General features: G+C 46.9%; 2 protein-coding genes across 3 annotated transcripts; one reads left to right on the forward strand and one right to left on the reverse strand.

Moving 5' to 3' along the window:
* The first annotated feature begins 8,935 nt into the window (after positions 1 to 8,935).
* LOC100120030 (protein Wnt-5b-like) lies at positions 8,936 to 16,309 on the forward strand. 2 transcript variants are annotated; one of them, XM_031923699.2, is made up of 9 exons: positions 8,936 to 11,835; positions 12,042 to 12,233; positions 12,576 to 12,670; positions 12,793 to 13,088; positions 13,473 to 13,653; positions 13,803 to 13,914; positions 13,994 to 14,096; positions 14,758 to 14,925; positions 15,738 to 16,309. In XM_031923699.2, exons 2-9 carry the CDS (start codon positions 12,207 to 12,209, stop codon positions 15,923 to 15,925), a joined length of 1,170 nt encoding a protein of 389 aa, XP_031779559.1. In that variant the 5' UTR covers positions 8,936 to 11,835; positions 12,042 to 12,206; the 3' UTR covers positions 15,926 to 16,309. The 2 variants fall into 2 exon arrangements, with proteins under 2 accessions (XP_031779559.1, XP_031779560.1); XM_031923700.2 differs by having other exon boundaries at positions 12,045 to 12,233.
* Positions 14,321 to 19,128, reverse strand: LOC100122152 (PHD finger protein 12). The gene is made up of 5 exons (XM_001605704.6): positions 18,830 to 19,128; positions 18,555 to 18,748; positions 18,201 to 18,469; positions 16,919 to 18,009; positions 14,321 to 16,714 (listed from the first exon to the last, which is right to left on the reverse strand). The coding sequence occupies exons 1-5, from the start codon at positions 18,887 to 18,889 to the stop codon at positions 16,343 to 16,345; spliced, it is 1,986 nt and encodes a 661-aa protein (XP_001605754.1). The 5' UTR covers positions 18,890 to 19,128; the 3' UTR covers positions 14,321 to 16,342.
* Between the last annotated feature and the right edge of the window lie 72 nt (positions 19,129 to 19,200).

Raw genomic sequence — 19,200 nt, forward strand, 5'->3', positions numbered from 1 at the left:
AGGCGGAGATCTTAAAGCCGATTGGCCGAGGCTCCGCGGACCCGGGGACCACGTGACAGGGTCGCCGGGTATCGATTCGGGTTGCACTGCGGCGGCATTTTTAAGTTTTCGCTCGGAGGGGCGGGGCCACGTAGTTCCGAGCACGTTGCTGCTGCTGCTGCTGCTGCTGCTGCTTTGCCGTGTGCGTGCGTGGGTGTACTACTCTCGTGCGGCGTGCGTGTGTATGCGCTTCGCAGAAAGAGGGCCCGCGGATCCAAAATCGAAATTGAGCCGAGTTTTGGCGGACGCTCGCCGCGGCGCGTGAAATTCGAGAGCCAAATTACAGGCTGATGCCAAGTTTTCCGGGAAATTTTCAGCCCCCGCTCGCCTGCTCGCGTAGCAGTGATGGTGATTTAATGAGGCCTTTGAAACCCGATCGTTGCTTCGATCGCGGTATATGGACTCGAAATGTACTCGAAATAATAACTGCCGTGCATTGGAAAAGTTGAAAAATATTCGTTTTTTTTTTAACACAGGGATTCTATACATATTATTCAATTACTTAATTCAATGCAGATAGCTATATAGCTTCGCGCACAGAGCTCGAATGACTAACGGCAGTTGGAAAATAATAGATTATTCAACGGCTCTCGAATCTACCCTTTTAATGTAATTTCGATCATAATAGAAGCCTCCGCCGCCGCCGCGCGCGCGCGCGCGCAGGAAACTTTTAGGCCGAGGCTTATGCACATACACAGCCATGCATATATAGATATATACACTCGGGCCAGCCATAAACGCGAGCCGGCGCAAATGCGCTCTGCACAATGTACGCATACACACGCGCCCACAGATATACATGTACATGGGAGAGAGAGAGAGAGAGAGAGAGAGAGAGAGAGAGAGAGAGAGAGAGAGAGAGAGAGAAGCATGCAATATTTATCGGTGATTTTCGAACACTTCGATTACGGGAGGCCGCAGCCGCCGCTCTCTGCTTACCGATGCAAAGTGTTATTGGTCGAAAATGTGCGACTGTCATTTTTTTCGACGGCGGGGTAAATTTTCAGCGGGGCTCTTGGATTGCTTTTAATGCTCGGTTTAATGCAGGGATGCATTTAAGACTCGCACCTATTTTGAAATGGTTTTCATTTAAAATTTAATCATGGATGTATTTGCGTGCGTTTAATTATATAACGTGTTGTATTTGTTTGTCTTATTATTTAAACAAATATATATCAATTGCAAGAACAAATGTTTGCGTGATGCGAGACGCTAACTGCGAAATAACGTACACACACTCGAAGCCTTAAAATTTCACGTCGCACACACACACAAGGCGATACTCGTTGTGTTGCGTGAAAATGAGGCTTGAGAGGTAAATGTTGCTCTGAAAATGTACTCCGGCAGTGCGGTAATAAATGTTTTACAGCAGCGGCGCGAGAAACTCCATCAATGAGGCGCGTAAAAATTGTAGCTATACGTCAGAATAATTAACATCGCGTATTTACGAGTCTCCCTTGAATTATGCGCGGAATTCGAAACTCCTCGAGAGAGCAAGCCGACTTTTCGAGCCCTCAATCATTCATCGCGAGCCGTCTATCCAAATTACACGAATTTGATTATCAACGAAATCTGTTAATGCGCGTAAGGTATGTGCAGATATAATTGCGTTGAATAATCCATTGGAATAAATGTCATCTATATAAAATTACATGTTATTTTATTCGTTTTTTATAGCTAGCAGTGACGATAAAAAGTGCGATTTCAACCAATTTCAAAATTTATTTGGGGTAGCCTTTAAATTTTGTAAAACATATAGTTCGAGTAGCCTGATATTGAGTTACCTTAGCAGAAATAATGGAAAATAATCATAATAAATAATTTTATTAATACTTTAATTTGTTAAATTTAATATAATCTTACTCCATTATCTGTACAAAGTTTATATAATATGCATGCACTGAACTTCATATTTTGCTTGACCGTCCCTGGTAGAAACGGTATCCAAGTTATTTGGAAGTTCTGAGGTTGTCACAATCTCAGAACTTGGTAGTTTTCTTTGTCAGTTCTTGTTACAAGACGTAACGCTTTTTATCCTAGTTCTTTGGCAGTTTTTAGATTGAGTATTCTTAACTATTTTCTTCCGAAGATAGTTGGCGAAATAACACGACTCAGGTGCACGTGGTTAATGGCGATTCGAGGTTAGAATTGGAAAATCATTACTAGCAGGCTTGTATTCGAGTTTTTTTTTTAATGAAAGTATATATAGAATAATAATTTGCATGCGAAAAATCATCCGAAAAATTTCGAGCGACCGGGGACTCGAGAACCCGAGCCCTGCACAAGGATAGTCTATCTTGGGCATTACTTTTCAAAAACAGCTCGATCTAAGAACTGCCAAAGAACTAGGATAAAAAGCGTTACATCTTGTAACAAGAACTGACAAAGAAAACTACCAAGTTCTTAGCTTTTTCAGCATTTTAAATCAGCCAATTTCTACCAGAGGTACCAAGGCAATAGGCAATACATAATTGATTGTAAAATTAATAGATATTGTGTAAATTGGCATGATAATAGTGCAAAATGTCTTGTTCAACAAAATTAAACTAAAAATGAACCCATTGGAACACTCATTGTGGCTTCGAGTACATTAGGTAAGAATTTCACATTTTGCTTGGCATCTGTGATTAGGACCAAAATCTCAAATTCAAATCTCAGTCAATTAAAGTGATAACACAATAAAGATTGCTTGAACTTATGCATCAGCTCTTGGCATTTGCCAAAAGAGTACATATCAATATCAATAGGTTTTGATTGATAGTTCATAGAGTCATTAGTGAAAAATATCGAAATATCGCCCATCACTAGACACTAGTGCCAAGCATCCCCTCTCCAGCAGCACCCGGCCAATGCGCATTGCGCATTAGTGGGCGGCGTCAATCCGGCCGGTTCTCGGCAGTGCTGTCAACGTAATTCAGCTTTTGCTAGCAGGCTATACCTAACCTCAAAAGCCAAAATACGTTGGCAGCACTGTCGACCGACGCTACTGTCCACCTAGCTGCTGGTGAATGCTATCATTGCCAGTCAGTTTCTCCGAGACCATCGCGCTGATCGGTTGTCTTCTCAATACGCTGGAGTCTCGTTCCGAAAAAATCAGTGATAGTTTACACACTCCAAAGAAGTCGGATTGCTGCATTTTCAAAGCTAGACTAACAAAGTTCGCAAATGTACCGTTCGCCATAGCGGAGAGTCAATATAATTGGCCAAGATGGCTCGATCCATGAGGAAAAAAGGACCAGTGAAGTTCAATGCAGACTACTCTGTACAAATCGCTCTCTGCGATCTTCCGCGATGGTTGTCGCTCAAAAATTGAAATCGCAGAACTTCTTAAGCAGGAGGATTCTGTAATCAAACCAGCCATACTGCAAAAGAAGCCCATCATCGGAAAATTCCTTCCGCGTGGATTTTTCGAGCATCACTCATACTCTTCAAGAAGAAAAGCCAGGGAATTAGTGCCGCTGCTGATGAGATACGGAGCGACGGTCACCGTCAGGAACTTTGACGGACTTAACGTCTTACATAATCTAATAAAAAAAACAATATTGAATTGTTTTTATACCGCCGCGCGGGCGTGAACGCACAGGCGGCATATGTCCGAACAGCGCTCCATATGGTGCTTGAATTTCAGAATAAAACTGCGGAATTGGTGGAAACCTTGCTCACACGAAACGCCGACGTCGAGCTGTGAAGTACCGAGGACCGCACAGCGTTGCACTACGCTTGCCTGCAATTTAACGCGGACAACGTCAAATTGATCGTGTCCAGCGGCGCAAATCTGCTCGCCGAGGACCAAGAAGGCAATACGCCCTTCGGTCTCATCCCACTTATCAAGCGCCAGCACAACCCGGCCACGAGATGTATGCTCAGGAAGGTGGCGTTGATAAAGCTTAGCAAGCCGTCGATCCAGCTGAAGGACGAGCAGCTCTGTGGGAGTACTATATAGATGCACCTTCCTGGATCTCCTGGTCGAGGACCAAAAGCGCTTGGCCCAGCTGATATGCGCGACCTCAGCCTAGAGGCCAACTAGAACCTATACGACGTTCGAGCCTTCTCTATCTACCAGGAGGACATAACCCGGGTTACGAGTCGAGCTAAAATCGAATAATAATAATAGAAGAGCAGGATAAGATCGAAGAAGCAGCACATCGCGTTTTGCCTGATATTATTACGAGGACGATAGTGAGCTACAGTAAGTATGCCTGCTGCGAGAGAATCAAGGCAATTACGCGACAAAAGGACCCACTTGACTTGACGGAAAGAATATTTGGAGCACTCACTTTTGATGATTTTCTACGACGTAATTTACTGTGATCGAGTGGTTTGAAATTAATAAAGTTTTTTACGATAACAATCATCCTCGTTATTTTCTTTGTACGCCATCAGCTCAGACGGATCTAGCGTAGACTAGTCCGTCCGATTTTCATTCGATCGGCAGAGCAAACGTCGACACACATTAAGCCAGGCAAGGACGCGCAATGAAAATATCGCAGGTTGATATTTCGCGTAATAAAAGCTCCCCTCTCTCTCTCTCTTTCTCTCTCTCCATCTTTGCCCCCAGTGCAGCGAGAGAGAGACAGGGCGACGCGTCAAAGGAAATAAATAAAGGCCGCACGGAGCGGGCTCTCGAGACACTTAATTACGGCACTGCGAGCTAGCGACGGAGAGACTCGCCTCTAGCGCGCGCTACGAGGAATAATAAAGTGGCAGCTCCCGCCACTTCCCCTACGGCTGTAGGTGTCTTCCGCGCGCGCGTATGCATATACCTGGTCCGGGGATCAGGTATAGTGCTCGAAAGAATCCTCTCGCGGCTGCTCTTGAAAAGGCCAACTCTCCAACCAAATTAAAGTTCGGAAAGCGGGCAGCGGCAGTAGGATGTATAAGGCTCCGACCCTCCCCCTCCGCCATATATAGCTGGCCTTCTCTCCACTACTTGGAATTATAACGATATATATATATGTATATGTATAGGCAGAGCTCGGATTTTTTTCGCTTCCTCGTCCTTATCCGCGGATTTCGGATTTCGAAGCGGCAGCAGCAGCGTCGATTTTGAAATAGCACAGGAAAGTGTAATTTAGACGATGGCGTGTAATTTGCCCCCTTTACAGTCCACACACCTAGCTACGCGTCTGTATAATACATTATGTAGTGCACACGTACTAAAACCGTGCAAATAGCACTAGGCCGTCGAGTGGCGGAAAAATGTTAATTATATTGTTGCGCGCGAGCGAGCGAGAGTGGGGATTATAAACGGGGATGCGAAATGCCCTCACGTTTTCTGTCTTTAATTATCAAAATTGCCAGTTTGTTTAGGAGAACTGCGGCAATTCAGCGTCTCTCGTTTTTATCGCTTTACAGGCTACGCGCTGTATAAGCTCGGATCGTAAGCCTTTTTACGAGTAGATCTCGCGCCGCAGTCGAAAACAGTGTCGAGGAACAATAAAGAAATAAAAAACCATCTCCGCCGGGTTTTTCGCATCGAAATCACAAAACTGCTGCGGCCCGTGTCGTCTATACGCACACTGTAAACCCATAAAGATTATTGGCCCCGAGAGAGCGCAGGGAAAATCTACCGCAGCCCGCTGCAGCGCGAAAAGTCTCCAAGTCTCCGCTCTCTGTAGCTATACCTACTTACTACTCCGAGAACAAGCTGCGCTGCGCCGCGGGGCGTCCCTCTCGGGAATTCCCGCGGTCATAAAGGCCGAAATAGGACGAAATAGCATAATGTCGCCTCGATTATTCTAGAGCTTCCTATTTACGAGCGGATATCGGACTGCGCCCGCGCGCACTTCTCCGCCCCAAAGGCTTGTGTCCTCTGGCTAGGTACACCTATACTACTGTACAGCAACACGTGCGACGTGCCGATGCCGCAGGTATATGGCTACGCTACACGAGAGGGAGCGCAGGTACGAGAAGCGTCAATTGCAGCACAGGGGAATTTAAGATCCTTGGAAAAGAAGAGAAAAAATTTCCCCCTCGAGAGCCGACGAGTTTCACACGACACGCCCCTGCGTGCGCTGCAGTGCACCGGCTGCTGCTGCTGCTGCTGCTACGCGGAATGCAATTGCTGCGGAGTTTCGCGCATGTGTGCGAACGATCTCTCTCTCTCTCTCTCTCTCTCTCTCTCTCTCCTTCGTCCAAGTATTGTTTTTCACGCGTATAATGTGCGCATTTTTCTTCCGCTCGACCGGCCATGTGTGAACCTCCCCGAGGAATTTCGGGTCGGGAAATAACTAATCAATCCCGCGTGAGCGAAGAGCCGGCGTAACGAACGCAAATATTGCACATGGACGGGAGATAAAACGAGGCGGGCAATCAATTAAAGCCTCTAAAACTGTAGCAAAACGCGCCTATAAATACGGATTCCGCTCGCGCGCGCGACTATAAATAAAACTTTCATCGGCCTCCTCTCCTATACCTATATAACAGCGCAGAGAGAGAGAGAGAGAGAGAGAGAGAGAGAGAGAGAGAGAGAGAGAGAGAGAGAGAGAGAGAGAGAGAGAGAAAGAAGCCCGCGTATGTTCGCCCATAAAGAAAGCGAGTTATATATCGAGCATAAATCAAGGCGGCTACTACTACAGGCAGAGAGAGAGACAGAGAGAACGGAAGGAAGGAAGGAAAGAGGTATACAACACACAACAGGCGGCGGAACACAGCGCTTTCTGGACCAAAGGATCCCTCTCCTGCTCCTGCAACGCATTAAGTGTATACACACGTCTTTCTCGTGTTTGAATTTGCCTTTTACTCACAGCCGACAAGCGAGCCTTGTTCGAGCCGCCGTGTATAATGCGCGCGCAGTTTGTTACTCTCTCTCTCTCTCTCTCTCGGTGATGGCGGCGCGCTTTACCGAAAATCGCGCGACGTGTCTTATAATACATGTACTATAATGCGGCGGTGTGGGTGTCAAGATCGAAGCGGCTTGTCAGGGCTGTCGTTGACTAATCGAACACTTGATTTTGCTTATAAACAATTTTCGCGCTGTATTATAGAAGAGAAGGCGAAAAGAAAGCCTGAGATGCGTGAGGATATATGCAAATGAGCAGAGCAGATGCAAGATTAGGGCGATTTCTCATCAGACAGACGTATACACTCCGGTGTTTTCTCCTGGACTCGCAAGTATTATCAGTCATCTCTCTTATCGTATCCGAAGGCTAATCCAACGACGACTGCGTTATATCGCGACTTTCAAAATCGCCGCCGCTGTAAGTATAAAATGTTTGCCGAAGCCCTACTTACACGCCGCCCATACGCAGTTGCCCACAGCCGTGTGCGTTTCGCAAGAAACCGTTCCTTTTTCACATAGACTGCACGAGAGACTCGCCTTTTTGTTATCTCGACGCGCACACACGCACGCCCTAGTCTCTCTCTCTCTCTCTCTCTCTCTCTCGTTACCGCCGCTCTAATTAATCCCACGAGCGCAGGCATAAAAACTCAATTAAAATAGAAAGTCGGGCTTTGATTCACTGCTTCTTTCGCAATTAAGGACTTCCTCTCTCCTTCTTCTTCTTCTTCTGCGCCTCTATATACCTGGCGACGATACACCGCTGCGAATTTCGAAGCTATTCGCAAGAGCGATCCGCGTTCGCCGAAAAGCTCGCCTCTAATCCCGCTGGAGTAGGGAATTTTTCCCGGATTATCGCTTATAATTTCGTACGAGGTGATTCCGGTGGTGCTCGGGTCTCTAAGTCGGGGAATTATAACACACCTCCTCTCGTCCCTCTCGACACAGAGCCCGCCCAAAGTTCCGGTGCAAGCAGGTCCGCGCTTACAGGAGAACAAAGCCGATCCGACGTATTTACGAGGTAATTAAGAGGAAGCCCGATCTTCCCACGCGTCCGATTTCTCGTCGTGTACGCAGCTCGATTTATAAATCCGATGTGTATCGCGTTTAATAACCCACTATACTGCGCAAAATACGCACGTATCATCGCGGTAGAAGCGGCGGATCGGCTGCCGATGCATGTGTTACATCCGGGCCTTTTAAAATCGGCGCGGATAAATTAGCCTCCATGTACAAACGAGCGCGCGGCGAACAAAGCGTCGCAGTTCTCCCGTCTATCGAGGGCGTATACCGCATCTAGATCGCAACGAGAGAGAGAGAGAGAGAGACGCGCGGTAGCGGCACATCCTCTGCCGCGTCTTCACCGTTACGGGGCTGTGTACAACTGCCGTTTTATTAATTCAACTAGATTCCGGGGGAAAATTGATAAGGATGCAGCGTGCTTACAGCGGTTTTACGGGCGTTATTTTATTGTTTTTAATGCGTCCTCGATAAAGCTTCGCGGTTAAATCGGCGGCTTTATGTAAGTTTCGCCGGTGGCCGTTACGTGCACTCAACGCGGGCATAAACTCCAGGGTTGTTTAATAAATTTTCCTCTCTCCCGCGGATTGAAACGTTCGATTATGCGCGGCTCGCGCGAAAATTTTCGCAAGTCAGCCGTCGATATAACCGAGAGCGACTAGTAGAATATAAGCACTCTCGAGGCGCATAAAACACCGGCGGACATATCTCGATTGCCCTACACACATCGGCCGCATACATATTAATCCTCGAAAGTCCTTACACGAGTGACACAGACGAGGCAGCAGTAGCGGCGGCGATAAACCATCTCGGCTCGTCGTGGGCGCGCACTTCGCATAATAATTACATCTCTCTCGCTCTCGCTGGCGGCAGCTGCGCGTAGGCGCGGAAGAGCAGCTCCGGAAAAACGCCGGTGCTAATTGAGCGGGCGCAACGGCCAATTAGACAAAAGCCTGTAGTGAGATGAAGAGAGCGAGAGAGAGACCTTGGAACCAATGAACCGACAGACGCAGTGCATAGTTGGACTCGCGGAGGACGAGGATGATGCGCGGTATGCAGCGCGTGCGTATGCGCTCTAGTGAATGAGAAAGAAAGAAGGAGCCGCGCTGCCGGTGCGCGCTAAAAGGTATACCGCTCTCGCGAAGAGGGAGAGAGATAGGAATTAAGAGCGAGCGAGAGGGAAAAGGAGAGAAAGGAGCCAGGTTGCCGCCACTGACTGGATATTGCGCGCCGCCGACAGAGGGATAAGCTCGCGGTCGGTTCCCCCTTTTCTCCCGAGTCTCTCTTACTGTGTAGGTAGGTACCTATACAGGCGACCTGCGTGTGTGTGTGCGTGTGTGTGCGCGTGTGTAAAGCGCGAGCTATAGTCGCTGCGCGGCGGCGTTTCGTCCTCTCTCGCTCTTTCTATATAGGTACTTGTTCCGTTCGCGGCTGCACTCGCTCTCCGGACGCGAGCTCGGACCGATAGACCAGTCGCGATCGCGAGAGCTGCCTTGACGTGCAGTGTGTGAGCTCCGAAACGACGATATCTCACGCGCGAGTGCGCCCGCGTCCCTTGTGTCTGTGCGCGAATCAGCTGCTGTGTCTCTGTGTGTGTGTGTGTGTGTGTCTAATTCTTCCATGGTGCTTAGCATGTGCGTATTTTTAAAACGTATCGCCGCACGCGCGCAGACTCGTAAAGTCCCAGCCGGTAATGATGCAGTTACGGGCGAATAAATTTTCTGTAACACCGCGCCTGTGTCCGTGCGCAGCTTGTAAGTTATACGCAAGGAGTGCTAGTGCAGCGCTTGTGTCGTGGGAATAGAAATTAAAAGTATGAAATATCTTCGGAGGGGGGCAATTAACGATTTCCGCGAGATGTTTCTCCGCTTGTATAATGCTCTCTCTCTTAGGCGACGATTTTTCCTTGTTAAAGTGTATTCGAGACTCGCGAAATCGAGGCCGCTCGTCCTTCGTTACGCAAAAATTAATCGGTCCGCTCCCCGCGCTACGAACGTCAACTCCCAGTCGTTGATCGAAAAATAATTAATTAGCCCGCGATACAGGTAATTGCGTCCGGCAGTGTCGGCTTTATCGAGGCAATAACTCGCGCGCCACCGCAGCCGCCAAAATAATCTCCGTCCATTATTTTTCTCAGCTCGAAGCTGAGCGCACTCCTTTCACATCAAGCTTCACCCCCCCCCCTCCCTCCCTCCCTCCTGCCGCTCACCTTTCATTAATTTATTTGTCAGTCAAAAAGCGCGCGCGCGGACATAGAAAAAAGAGCACAGGAGCGAAAGATAAAGCACGCGGGGAAGAAAGACTCGCTGCGTTCATGATTTTCGTCTCTCTTTTATCCGAGCCGCGCGGCAGCTCCCTTTTTTATTCTCCCGTCCTCCTCCTCCCCCTCCTCCTTTGCTTCTTCCTCTCTCATCGTCTACTGGTTCTTTGCGAGCTGCGCCGCGATACAGGGGCCGGTTCCTTTCGGCGCGGCTGTATACTTATTGGGACGTTAAAGGCCCGAGAGAGAGAGAGAGAGAGAGAGAGAGCGAAGAAATAGGCGCTATAATGAGGCGTAATGGATCGTCGTCGCGCGAGGCCTATGGGCCTATTATCGCGGGGTTATCTCATACCGATTCGTACCGATTTTTCAGCGTGCGCGGCGAGTAATTGCACCGGTACACAAACCCCCGCGGTGTCTCGATTCTCGTTACGATTTTTCCTCACAAAGTGTATAATACACTGTATATAATATGGCCCCTCTCTCGCTTATCGGTCGCGGCTCGACTTATAAAGGCCCGCGCGCGCGACGTTCAAATATATGCGCAATTACATACACGGGTATTCCTTTCGGAAAAGTCGCGGTACGTGCCGCGCGCGAGCAAAGTTTGCTTTTGGGCTTCAAACAGAGTACATACGTGATTTTGAAGAAAGGGCTCGCCGCGCTCTTGAATACACAGAGAGAGAGAGAGAGAGAGAGAGAGAGAGAGAGAGACGCGAGAGAGTATTTATACACCCGCAAGAAAATCAAACATCCCTGCGCTGAGCCTCGGCGGATATGTATTTGTATATCGAGTCTCGATACGTTACATACTCCCTTCGGGATCGGAAAAACGCGGCGCGAGAACGATCGTATCAAGGTGAACGGCCCCGTGAACTTGCCGTAAGGCCGCGACGAGCAGCGCGTATATGCGCGAGGCTATTTGTTCTTATCTGAAATTGACCGCGAAGGATTATACGCGCGCAGTGCCGAGTGCGAGAGAATCGGTGGCGTGCGCTTAATACGGGAGAACGTTCTCCGGGCTGCTACTGGTATACACGCCTTTTTCATTTCGAGAAATAAAAGTTTCCAAACCGATTGTTATTACAGCGCGTACGCAGTGATTCGTGTGTAGCTTCGAGAAGTAATATTAAGCCAAATAGAAAATCCCGCCGCGTCGAGAAGCTTGACTCCCGGCGTGAAAATCGTTCCTCCTTTGATGTGTCCCGCCGCGCGCAATTGCCTAATCTCTCTCGACAAACACCCTGAACCTTTTATCGGCTGTCATAACGGCGTTGCCCGCGAGAGAGCTTTTTATTGCCGCGCGCCCGACCAAAAACGAACGACTATTATACGCTGTTCGTCTTATCACACGCGCACGTCCTCTATCCCAGGAACGTTCCCGTGTCATATCCTCGCCGACGAGAGCAAACTGGGTCGTTCACCTTGTTCAAACAAAACGATCGCACGCGGCTCTGCGGCGTATCTCGCCGACCGATCGGTAAAAAGCGAAATTCTCGAACGAAGCTGCTGCTGCTGCTGCTGCTGCTGCTCGAGCGAGAGGTATAGGCAGCTTGTCAATTAACCGAAATCAAAGTGTTATTTTCTTCAGCGCGCGGGATCGACGTCGAGCGATCTCGAGCATAGAGAGGCGACAGGAGTGCGCGACCATGCAGAAGGAAGCCCGACGAGCTGCCGATAGGGACGACCGTCAGAGAGTCTGCTGCTGCTACCGCGACTAGGCTTGTGCGCGCAGAGGGTGAGAGTCGTTAATTAAAATTAATAATTCCAATCATCGTACGCGCCAGGAAACCGTCCTATCAACCTATATCTCTCCCTCTCTCTCTCTCTCTCCCGCGTTTCCTAAACAAATACGCGCGCGCGCCGAATACTTATCAGTTTCTGCGTGTCCCCCTCGAGACTCGCGTCAATTACATCGAAACCACTTTTTCTCGCTGCACACAGTAGTACGGAGAGCTACGCGCCGAGTCTGGAGAGTCCACACTGGTACCGTCTCCATACTCATCTCTCAGCCGGATGTTCCAGGCCATCGGCTACCGCCTCGACGGGAGTAATAGCTGCAGCACATGGAAGTAGTGGTCGCGCCCTGACCCCAAATACTTCGGCACGATGTCGTCCCGGCACTGGACACGATCCGTGAGTATAATATTTATAACAATAGTGAATGTATTACACGCAATGGTGCAGTATACGCGCGCGCGCGCGCACGGTTACTTTCACGATGCAGCGAAAGAGCGGTCGGTGCACAATCCTGGCGATCTTTTGCCGCGAGAGTAAGTACCAGCACAAGAAGTGGTCTGTCGCACTCTCGAGCGCGAGAGAGTCGTCGTTTTGGAGCGAGTGTCGCGCTCGAATGCCGCCGAGAGAGGCGAGCGGTATATAAGAGAGATACTCGGCAGCGCGGAGAGGAATTCGCCAGGGATATTGTTGCTGGCCGCTGTACTTATGCTGGCTATAGCGTGTGTTGATGGCTTTCAGGTGAAAAGCGCGCTGGACATACGACTGCTCGCTCTGCTGTTGCTCGAGCTCGCGCTCGGTAGTCTGGCTGGCTCGAGACGCGGTGGGACGTGGATGTGAGTATATCTTTCGGTCTGAAAAAAAAAAAGATCGGCACGAGTTACACATACAACAACCCTCGCGGTATAAACAACTCAATAAAAGAATAACCGTATCCTGCCTCTCATCGCGATCGCAGATACTCCGGTCTGAGGGGCATCTCTCTGCTGGAGCCGGCCACCTCGTCCTCCGGCAATAGCGATCTCCCCGGAATAGTGGACGTCCGCACGATGGAAGCCTCGTCCCTCTGCTCGTCCTTGAAGGGCCTGTCGCAGGGCCAGGAAAAGCTGTGCCAACTGTCCCACGATCACATGCCTTGCGTAGCTCGAGGTGCCAAGGCCGGCATCCACGAGTGCCAGCACCAGTTCAGGCATCGGCGCTGGAACTGCTCCACTAGCAACGACGAGAGCGTTTTCGGACCGGTACTCGACTTGGGTAGGTATCGTCGTTACAGAGCTGCAAATATACCGCGATACCGCGGGCCAATGCTAACGAGAGTATAGCCGCGATAAAAGACGCGCGGTATCGCGCGCGCATAATTGATTCTCGGCATAGGTATAATATAATGCAACTTTTCGCAGGAATATACGTTACACAATTTTGGCGAACCGAACCGGTAAATAGCCCGATAAATTTGCGCGCGGAGGCAGTGCGTTAATACATTTTTCGCCCCGACGAAATTCAGCGCTCTCGCTTCCGGCACATAAATTAAGATTTCGAAGGAGCATCTCCTTTGCGCGCATACATACGTTATATGATGGGAGATGGGAGATGAGAGAGAGATAAATAATTCGCTTGTGCGTGTGTGTGTGTGTATAGGCAGCAGAGAGACGGCGTTCGTGCACGCGATAACGGCCGCGGGGGTCGTGTACTCGCTCGGCCGCGCCTGTCGCGACGGCCAGCTGTCCTCCTGCGGATGCTCCAGGAGCGGCAGGCCCAAGGATCTCAATCGAGAGTGGATCTGGGGCGGCTGCGGCGACAACCTCGAGTATGGATACAAGTGAGTTAATTTACATACAATTTTCGCGAAGCAAATGTGGTACACAAGTGTCGCGAACAATTGAGCCGTCAAACCGATCGATCGATCGATCGATCTGGAGAACCTGTACGGCCGCGGCTATCAATGCCACCCACCATTATCTGTCGCAGGTTCGCCCAGTCGTTCGTGGACGTTCGCGAGCGCGAGAGGAGCTACAAGCGGCGCAGTCGCCAGCACGGCAGGAGTCTCATGAATCTCCATAACAACGAGGCCGGCCGACGAGTACGTGTGCAACGTGCATATTGCTATCGCATTCTATCAATCTCTCTCTCTCTCTCTCTTTTCCCTTTCTCTCACACAGGCCGTGATTAAGAGCTCGAAGGTGACGTGCAAGTGCCACGGAGTTTCCGGGAGCTGCAGCCTCATCACATGCTGGCAGCAGCTCGCCTCCTTTCGAGAGATCGGTAAGATCTGCGAGCTAGCGGAGGCTGCTCTTTTTCTATGCATGCGCGCGCGCACACGCGAGCGGAATCGCAAGCACCTTTATACGCATCGACGTGGCGAGCATGAAAGGACAATTACGTTTATACGCGGGGAATGCCTATACTGCTAGAGTAGACTTTTTTCCTTTTAGTCGAGACGATGATGATGATGATGACGGGGACGTGTACCGTACGACACTCGTTGCTTTAAATTAAATTCTCAGATTTTTATTAACATAATAAAAATGTTATCACATTCGATTAGACAATCCGCATATTTATAGATTTTTTTGCTCCTTTGAAGATCCAAGTTCGTTTTGCCTTTGTTTGTTTCTTTAGAAAAATTTAATATTCTTTTATCCTGAAAAATATCACGGATAATTCGATTTACACATTGATGAATTACATCTAGTTCAACTTGTACATACATCTCTTTAAAAAAATTATACTAACTAAACCTACGTATTATTACGTACATGGCTACTGCGATTTTGAAAGCGTTTTACGCGGCTGATCTGATTTTCACTCGTTCGCAGACTATACATACAATAGTGATAAGAATTATAGATTCTCAAAAAGCTAAGAGAATCATGCACTACAGATTCGTCTTGTTAATCGTTATCGATGGCTTTTCAAAACGCAGGAGATTATCTGCTGGACAAGTACGACGGAGCGACGGAGGTCAAAGTGAACAGAAGGGGCCGACTGTCGATCAGAGATCCGCGATACTCTCTGCCCACTGCCAACGACCTGGTGTACTTAGACGACTCGCCCAACTATTGCTTTGCGAACACATCATTGGGCTCGTTAGGTTTGTATTGTCTGAGTTTGGCAACGCGTTCGAACATCTTATACTGCGAACGTGCGTACGAGTTTCTTTTTCCTGTGCTTTGCACGCTAAGAAAGTGGATACACGTGTGGCTAGCACGTTTTGGCTACTAATAATACATAGAGAGAAATAAGCCTCGGGCAGTTATAACATGAGCGGCTCCAGCAAGGCCCAGCAAAGCAGGAAAACCAGGTTCAAAACTGCTTTGTTTTGCGGATAGCCAAGCTTGGCACTTGTGCAACTGGAGAACCTTTTTCTCTCTGTGCCTGAATTTAACGCGTACGCTGCGACTCGTTCATTCTTTTTTTTACATTCTTAAATTTGGATATATCCGAAGAATCTAATCTAATCGTCGGCAATGTGCTATAACTTTCTCTTTTACAATAAGTACAAGAATAACGCTTTATTGGGTGAATTCTTTTTACAGACTTTTCGTTTCCTGCGAAGGAACTTGTCGACTCGCAGCGAACGCGTTTATAAACGAGTCAACTACTCCCGGTGCACGAGATAACAGTTTTCGTAATATTTACACATACATCACTATAAATACAGTTTAATAAGATTATGCACCTGCGTACCGAGAGTCTCTTTGCAAAATACAATATTTGATCGCTCAACGTGGCGTCAAACAGCAAATTGTATCATTGCATCTAATGTAACAAGTGATAGTTGTATAATACCTACTAGTATAAAAAGAAAAAGAAACGAATTACAAAGCTTTTTTAAAATAGGAAACATTGACGCCTGGAATAATTAATAACATCTTTTGCTTTCGTTGATTTGTCGTACATCAGGTACTCGCGGAAGAACCTGCAACAGAACGTCGTCGGGCATCGACGGTTGCAATCTCCTGTGCTGCGGTCGGGGCTACAACACGCAGAAGAGCACCATCAGCGAGAGGTGCGACTGCAAGTTCCACTGGTGCTGCGAGGTCCAGTGCAGCACCTGCAACAAGAGCGTCGAGCTCCACACGTGCAAGTGAAAACGAACAATCGTCCGTGACCTCTCTACGTCGCGATGTCGCGATGCGCATAATATATAGGATTACGAATTACATTCGATCAGTCTTCGACGAACACGCGCGAAGTTCTTCCAGCGAATGGCGAACTGCGTATTTACACGGACGAATACTTAAAAAAACCAAACTTTTAATTTATTTCTCTTTTCAGCGCGAGAAGGAAAGACGATGAGCAGCTGTATTTTTGTGTAAAACATACTTGTTCGTGTATTGTTATCATCTTATAAAGTATGAACAACTGATGCGAATTTCCAGTAACCTGAGTTCTTTGAGCGAGCAACATATCATCTTATAGTAATAATAAATAACAGTTTGCTTTATAAAAAAAAAAAAAAAAAAAAAAAAAAATTAGCTTATAAGAAATCTGTACAACACTGAGTATTATCGACTCGTGTACACGTCGACCACGCTGAACACAAAGGTGAGACAGCCAAAGGTGAGGATGGAACCGTGATCGACCATGGCACTGCCCTCCCAACCCTCGCCCATGCTATCGATATCGCTGTTGTACCTCTCCTTCCTCTTGGCGCACTTGCAGATACACTGCTTCTCGGGAGTGTTCACCGTAGCTGGCTTATTTCTGTAAGCGATTTTCTTTATGATTTCTACCGTGTCCATATCCTTCGTCCTCAGCGAGTGCCCATCCGCGAACTCGTGCTCCGCCGAATGAATGCTGTAATTGCAGGAGTAGAGAACGTTGTCGACGGTCGTTCCGTGCTCGCTGTAATTCAGCAACTCGTACCGCTTGGTTGTCTGTAAATAAATACGTATGGATTAGCAATATATACAATGCGAAAGAATACAAGATATATATTTTAATACAATACACTATTTTTTGGTGTTTGAAAAGCAAAGTTTGTATACCAGATGGATATATGATTTTACACTTTGCTTATATAATGCAATAACTATGAAGCGAAATAAAAGTATTAACGACTAAATTGGTGTCTCATTTACCTTGTCGAAAAATATAACAGCATGCTTGGGAGATAAAAAACTGCAGTTGCCATATCGACTCAACAACAAATCAGAATCACCACCGCTTCCAATATTCAGTGTTCTGCAGGTCATAAATATAGGTGGGCCAGCAGTCTTGCCCAAAGGAAACAATAAGGCTCTGGCTTTTGATGTACAGTTTAAATTTTGATAATACTCGTCCTCTGGATTTATAATTTGCTCTAGCCTTTGTTGAGCCAAAGCTTCCAACACTGGCCTCTCTAAAATACTAATACCTTCCTTCACACTTAAACCTAAACCACTTCTTATAAAAATGTTTTCTTCTAAATCGTTATCACTTTCACATTTGCCACCATCACTTATTTCGCTAGTTCTTTCAATTTGTACTATTTCATCCTTGTCTTTCTTATTCCCATTCTCAACACTCTCCTTCTTCTCCTTTTTTTCCTCATTTCCCCCCTCTTTCTCTTCACATTTTTCTACAATGTCATTTTCACTAATATCTACAACACCATTGTTCATGATATCAACCTCTTTACTTTTCTCCGACTTGACTTCCTCCATTTTCTCTTCTGGTGAAAAATCACCATCAGTCTTAGAACTATCAGAATAACATTTTCTTTTGGCAGTGTATAAAAAACTACCCGGCCTGTACAGATTGCATAGATCAAGCTCTGGAGGATTTGCATACTGAAATTTTACACTGGCTGGAACTTTTACTCTTGCTTTTAGATTATGCTTTACTTTTATCCTAAAAGGTGGATTAGCAGTGTGTGCTTTTCTTAAAAATTGCAGTTTCACAGCATGCTGATCGATTTGCTGATGAGCAAACTTGTCCCACAGTTTGACTCTCTCAGTGGCAGCACATGAGGTTAACAGATTTTGATCAATAAAATGATTCAAATGATTCGGACACATCCATCGACCACTAGGGAATGCAGTAAGTGGAGGATCTAAGCAGTCTTGATGAAAGTAGAGAGGACAGTAATCACACGCTATTAATGGAGCCTTCCTACAACTCTTTCTACACACGAAACAAAGACGAGCTGGTAGTGGAGTAATTGATCCATACTCGTGGTAGTGAATTTTGCCTGTAAACAAAATTAATATGATCATGATGCAAAAAATTGAAGAAAAAAAAATGTAGTATAGCATGATGGAAATATCTTGCACTGCTACGTTAGTATTTGTGCTGTATTTGCTATATATAAAAGAACTACTATTTAAGAACTCCAATGTCTTGCAGGAAAACAAAGCTAGCTTGTATTCATTTAGTACTAACCATTAATGTTATTAGAGTTATGATGCTTTCCTCTTTTGAAAGATACAGGATCTATCTTATCCGTCCCAGGAAACGTTATAGGTATCTGCAACTCTCTAGGTAGCTCGAACTCTTTTGGGTTAACTAAAGAGGCTGCCAAAGCAAGAACCTCTAGGGCATTTTTTTTCTTTCTCTTATTTCCAATGGAATTCTCTTTTTTCATAGCACAGCGACAAGCATGGCATATCCATTCCCCATTTGGAATATCCGATAACTCTAATGGAGGATCACTGCAGGAGAAGATTAAAATTAGTACAGAAGAAAGCATAATGTCTACCTCACAGTATAGTTCTGTCCAAACACAAGTTTACTCACTGGCATTGTAGGTGAAAGGATGCTGGGCACTTATCACAGCAGATCAGCTCTCCTCCATCATGGCAAGCATCACAGGAGTCCCTGTTGTGTCCTCGACCAGGTCGCTTAAAGTATGCATGCCTTCTTTCTTCCCTTTTTAATTTCAGTACATTCGAGTCATCGGATGAAGGTGGTGCAATCAATGCCTGAATTTGCTGCAATAACAAATTTTTCATTTAACCAAGGTCTGGCCCATCTTACAATTCATTGATAAATATAAAATCATAAGTACTTACTGGCATCAATCCATCAGGAGAATTAACATCAATTTCAAAAGCAGGAACTTTGTGAGACATTGTTCTGAGAATTAAAAAAACCTTCACTCTTAATTGTCTTGACTATGAGAACAAGTCCCCTTCTCTACTGAATTTTTTTCAGTCTGAATATCGAAGTTTTGCGGAGTGATCTTAGAACTTGGCATTGCATCTACTTATTCTTCCTTTTTGCCATGATGAAAAGCAAGCACGGTGGAATAATAATTATTTCCCAAACTCGGGTCTGTTGCGGTCGCGCGTCCTGACGTCGGCTTACGCTCATGACAGCGTACGCTCGACGGTCAGGATTGCGAACACAAACCAACAGTTTCTTTCAAAGCGTATTTGATCCG

This window comes from Nasonia vitripennis, chromosome 2 (assembly GCF_009193385.2).
Source record: "Nasonia vitripennis strain AsymCx chromosome 2, Nvit_psr_1.1, whole genome shotgun sequence".
In the NCBI taxonomy this organism is placed as follows: Eukaryota; Metazoa; Arthropoda; class Insecta; order Hymenoptera; family Pteromalidae; genus Nasonia; species Nasonia vitripennis.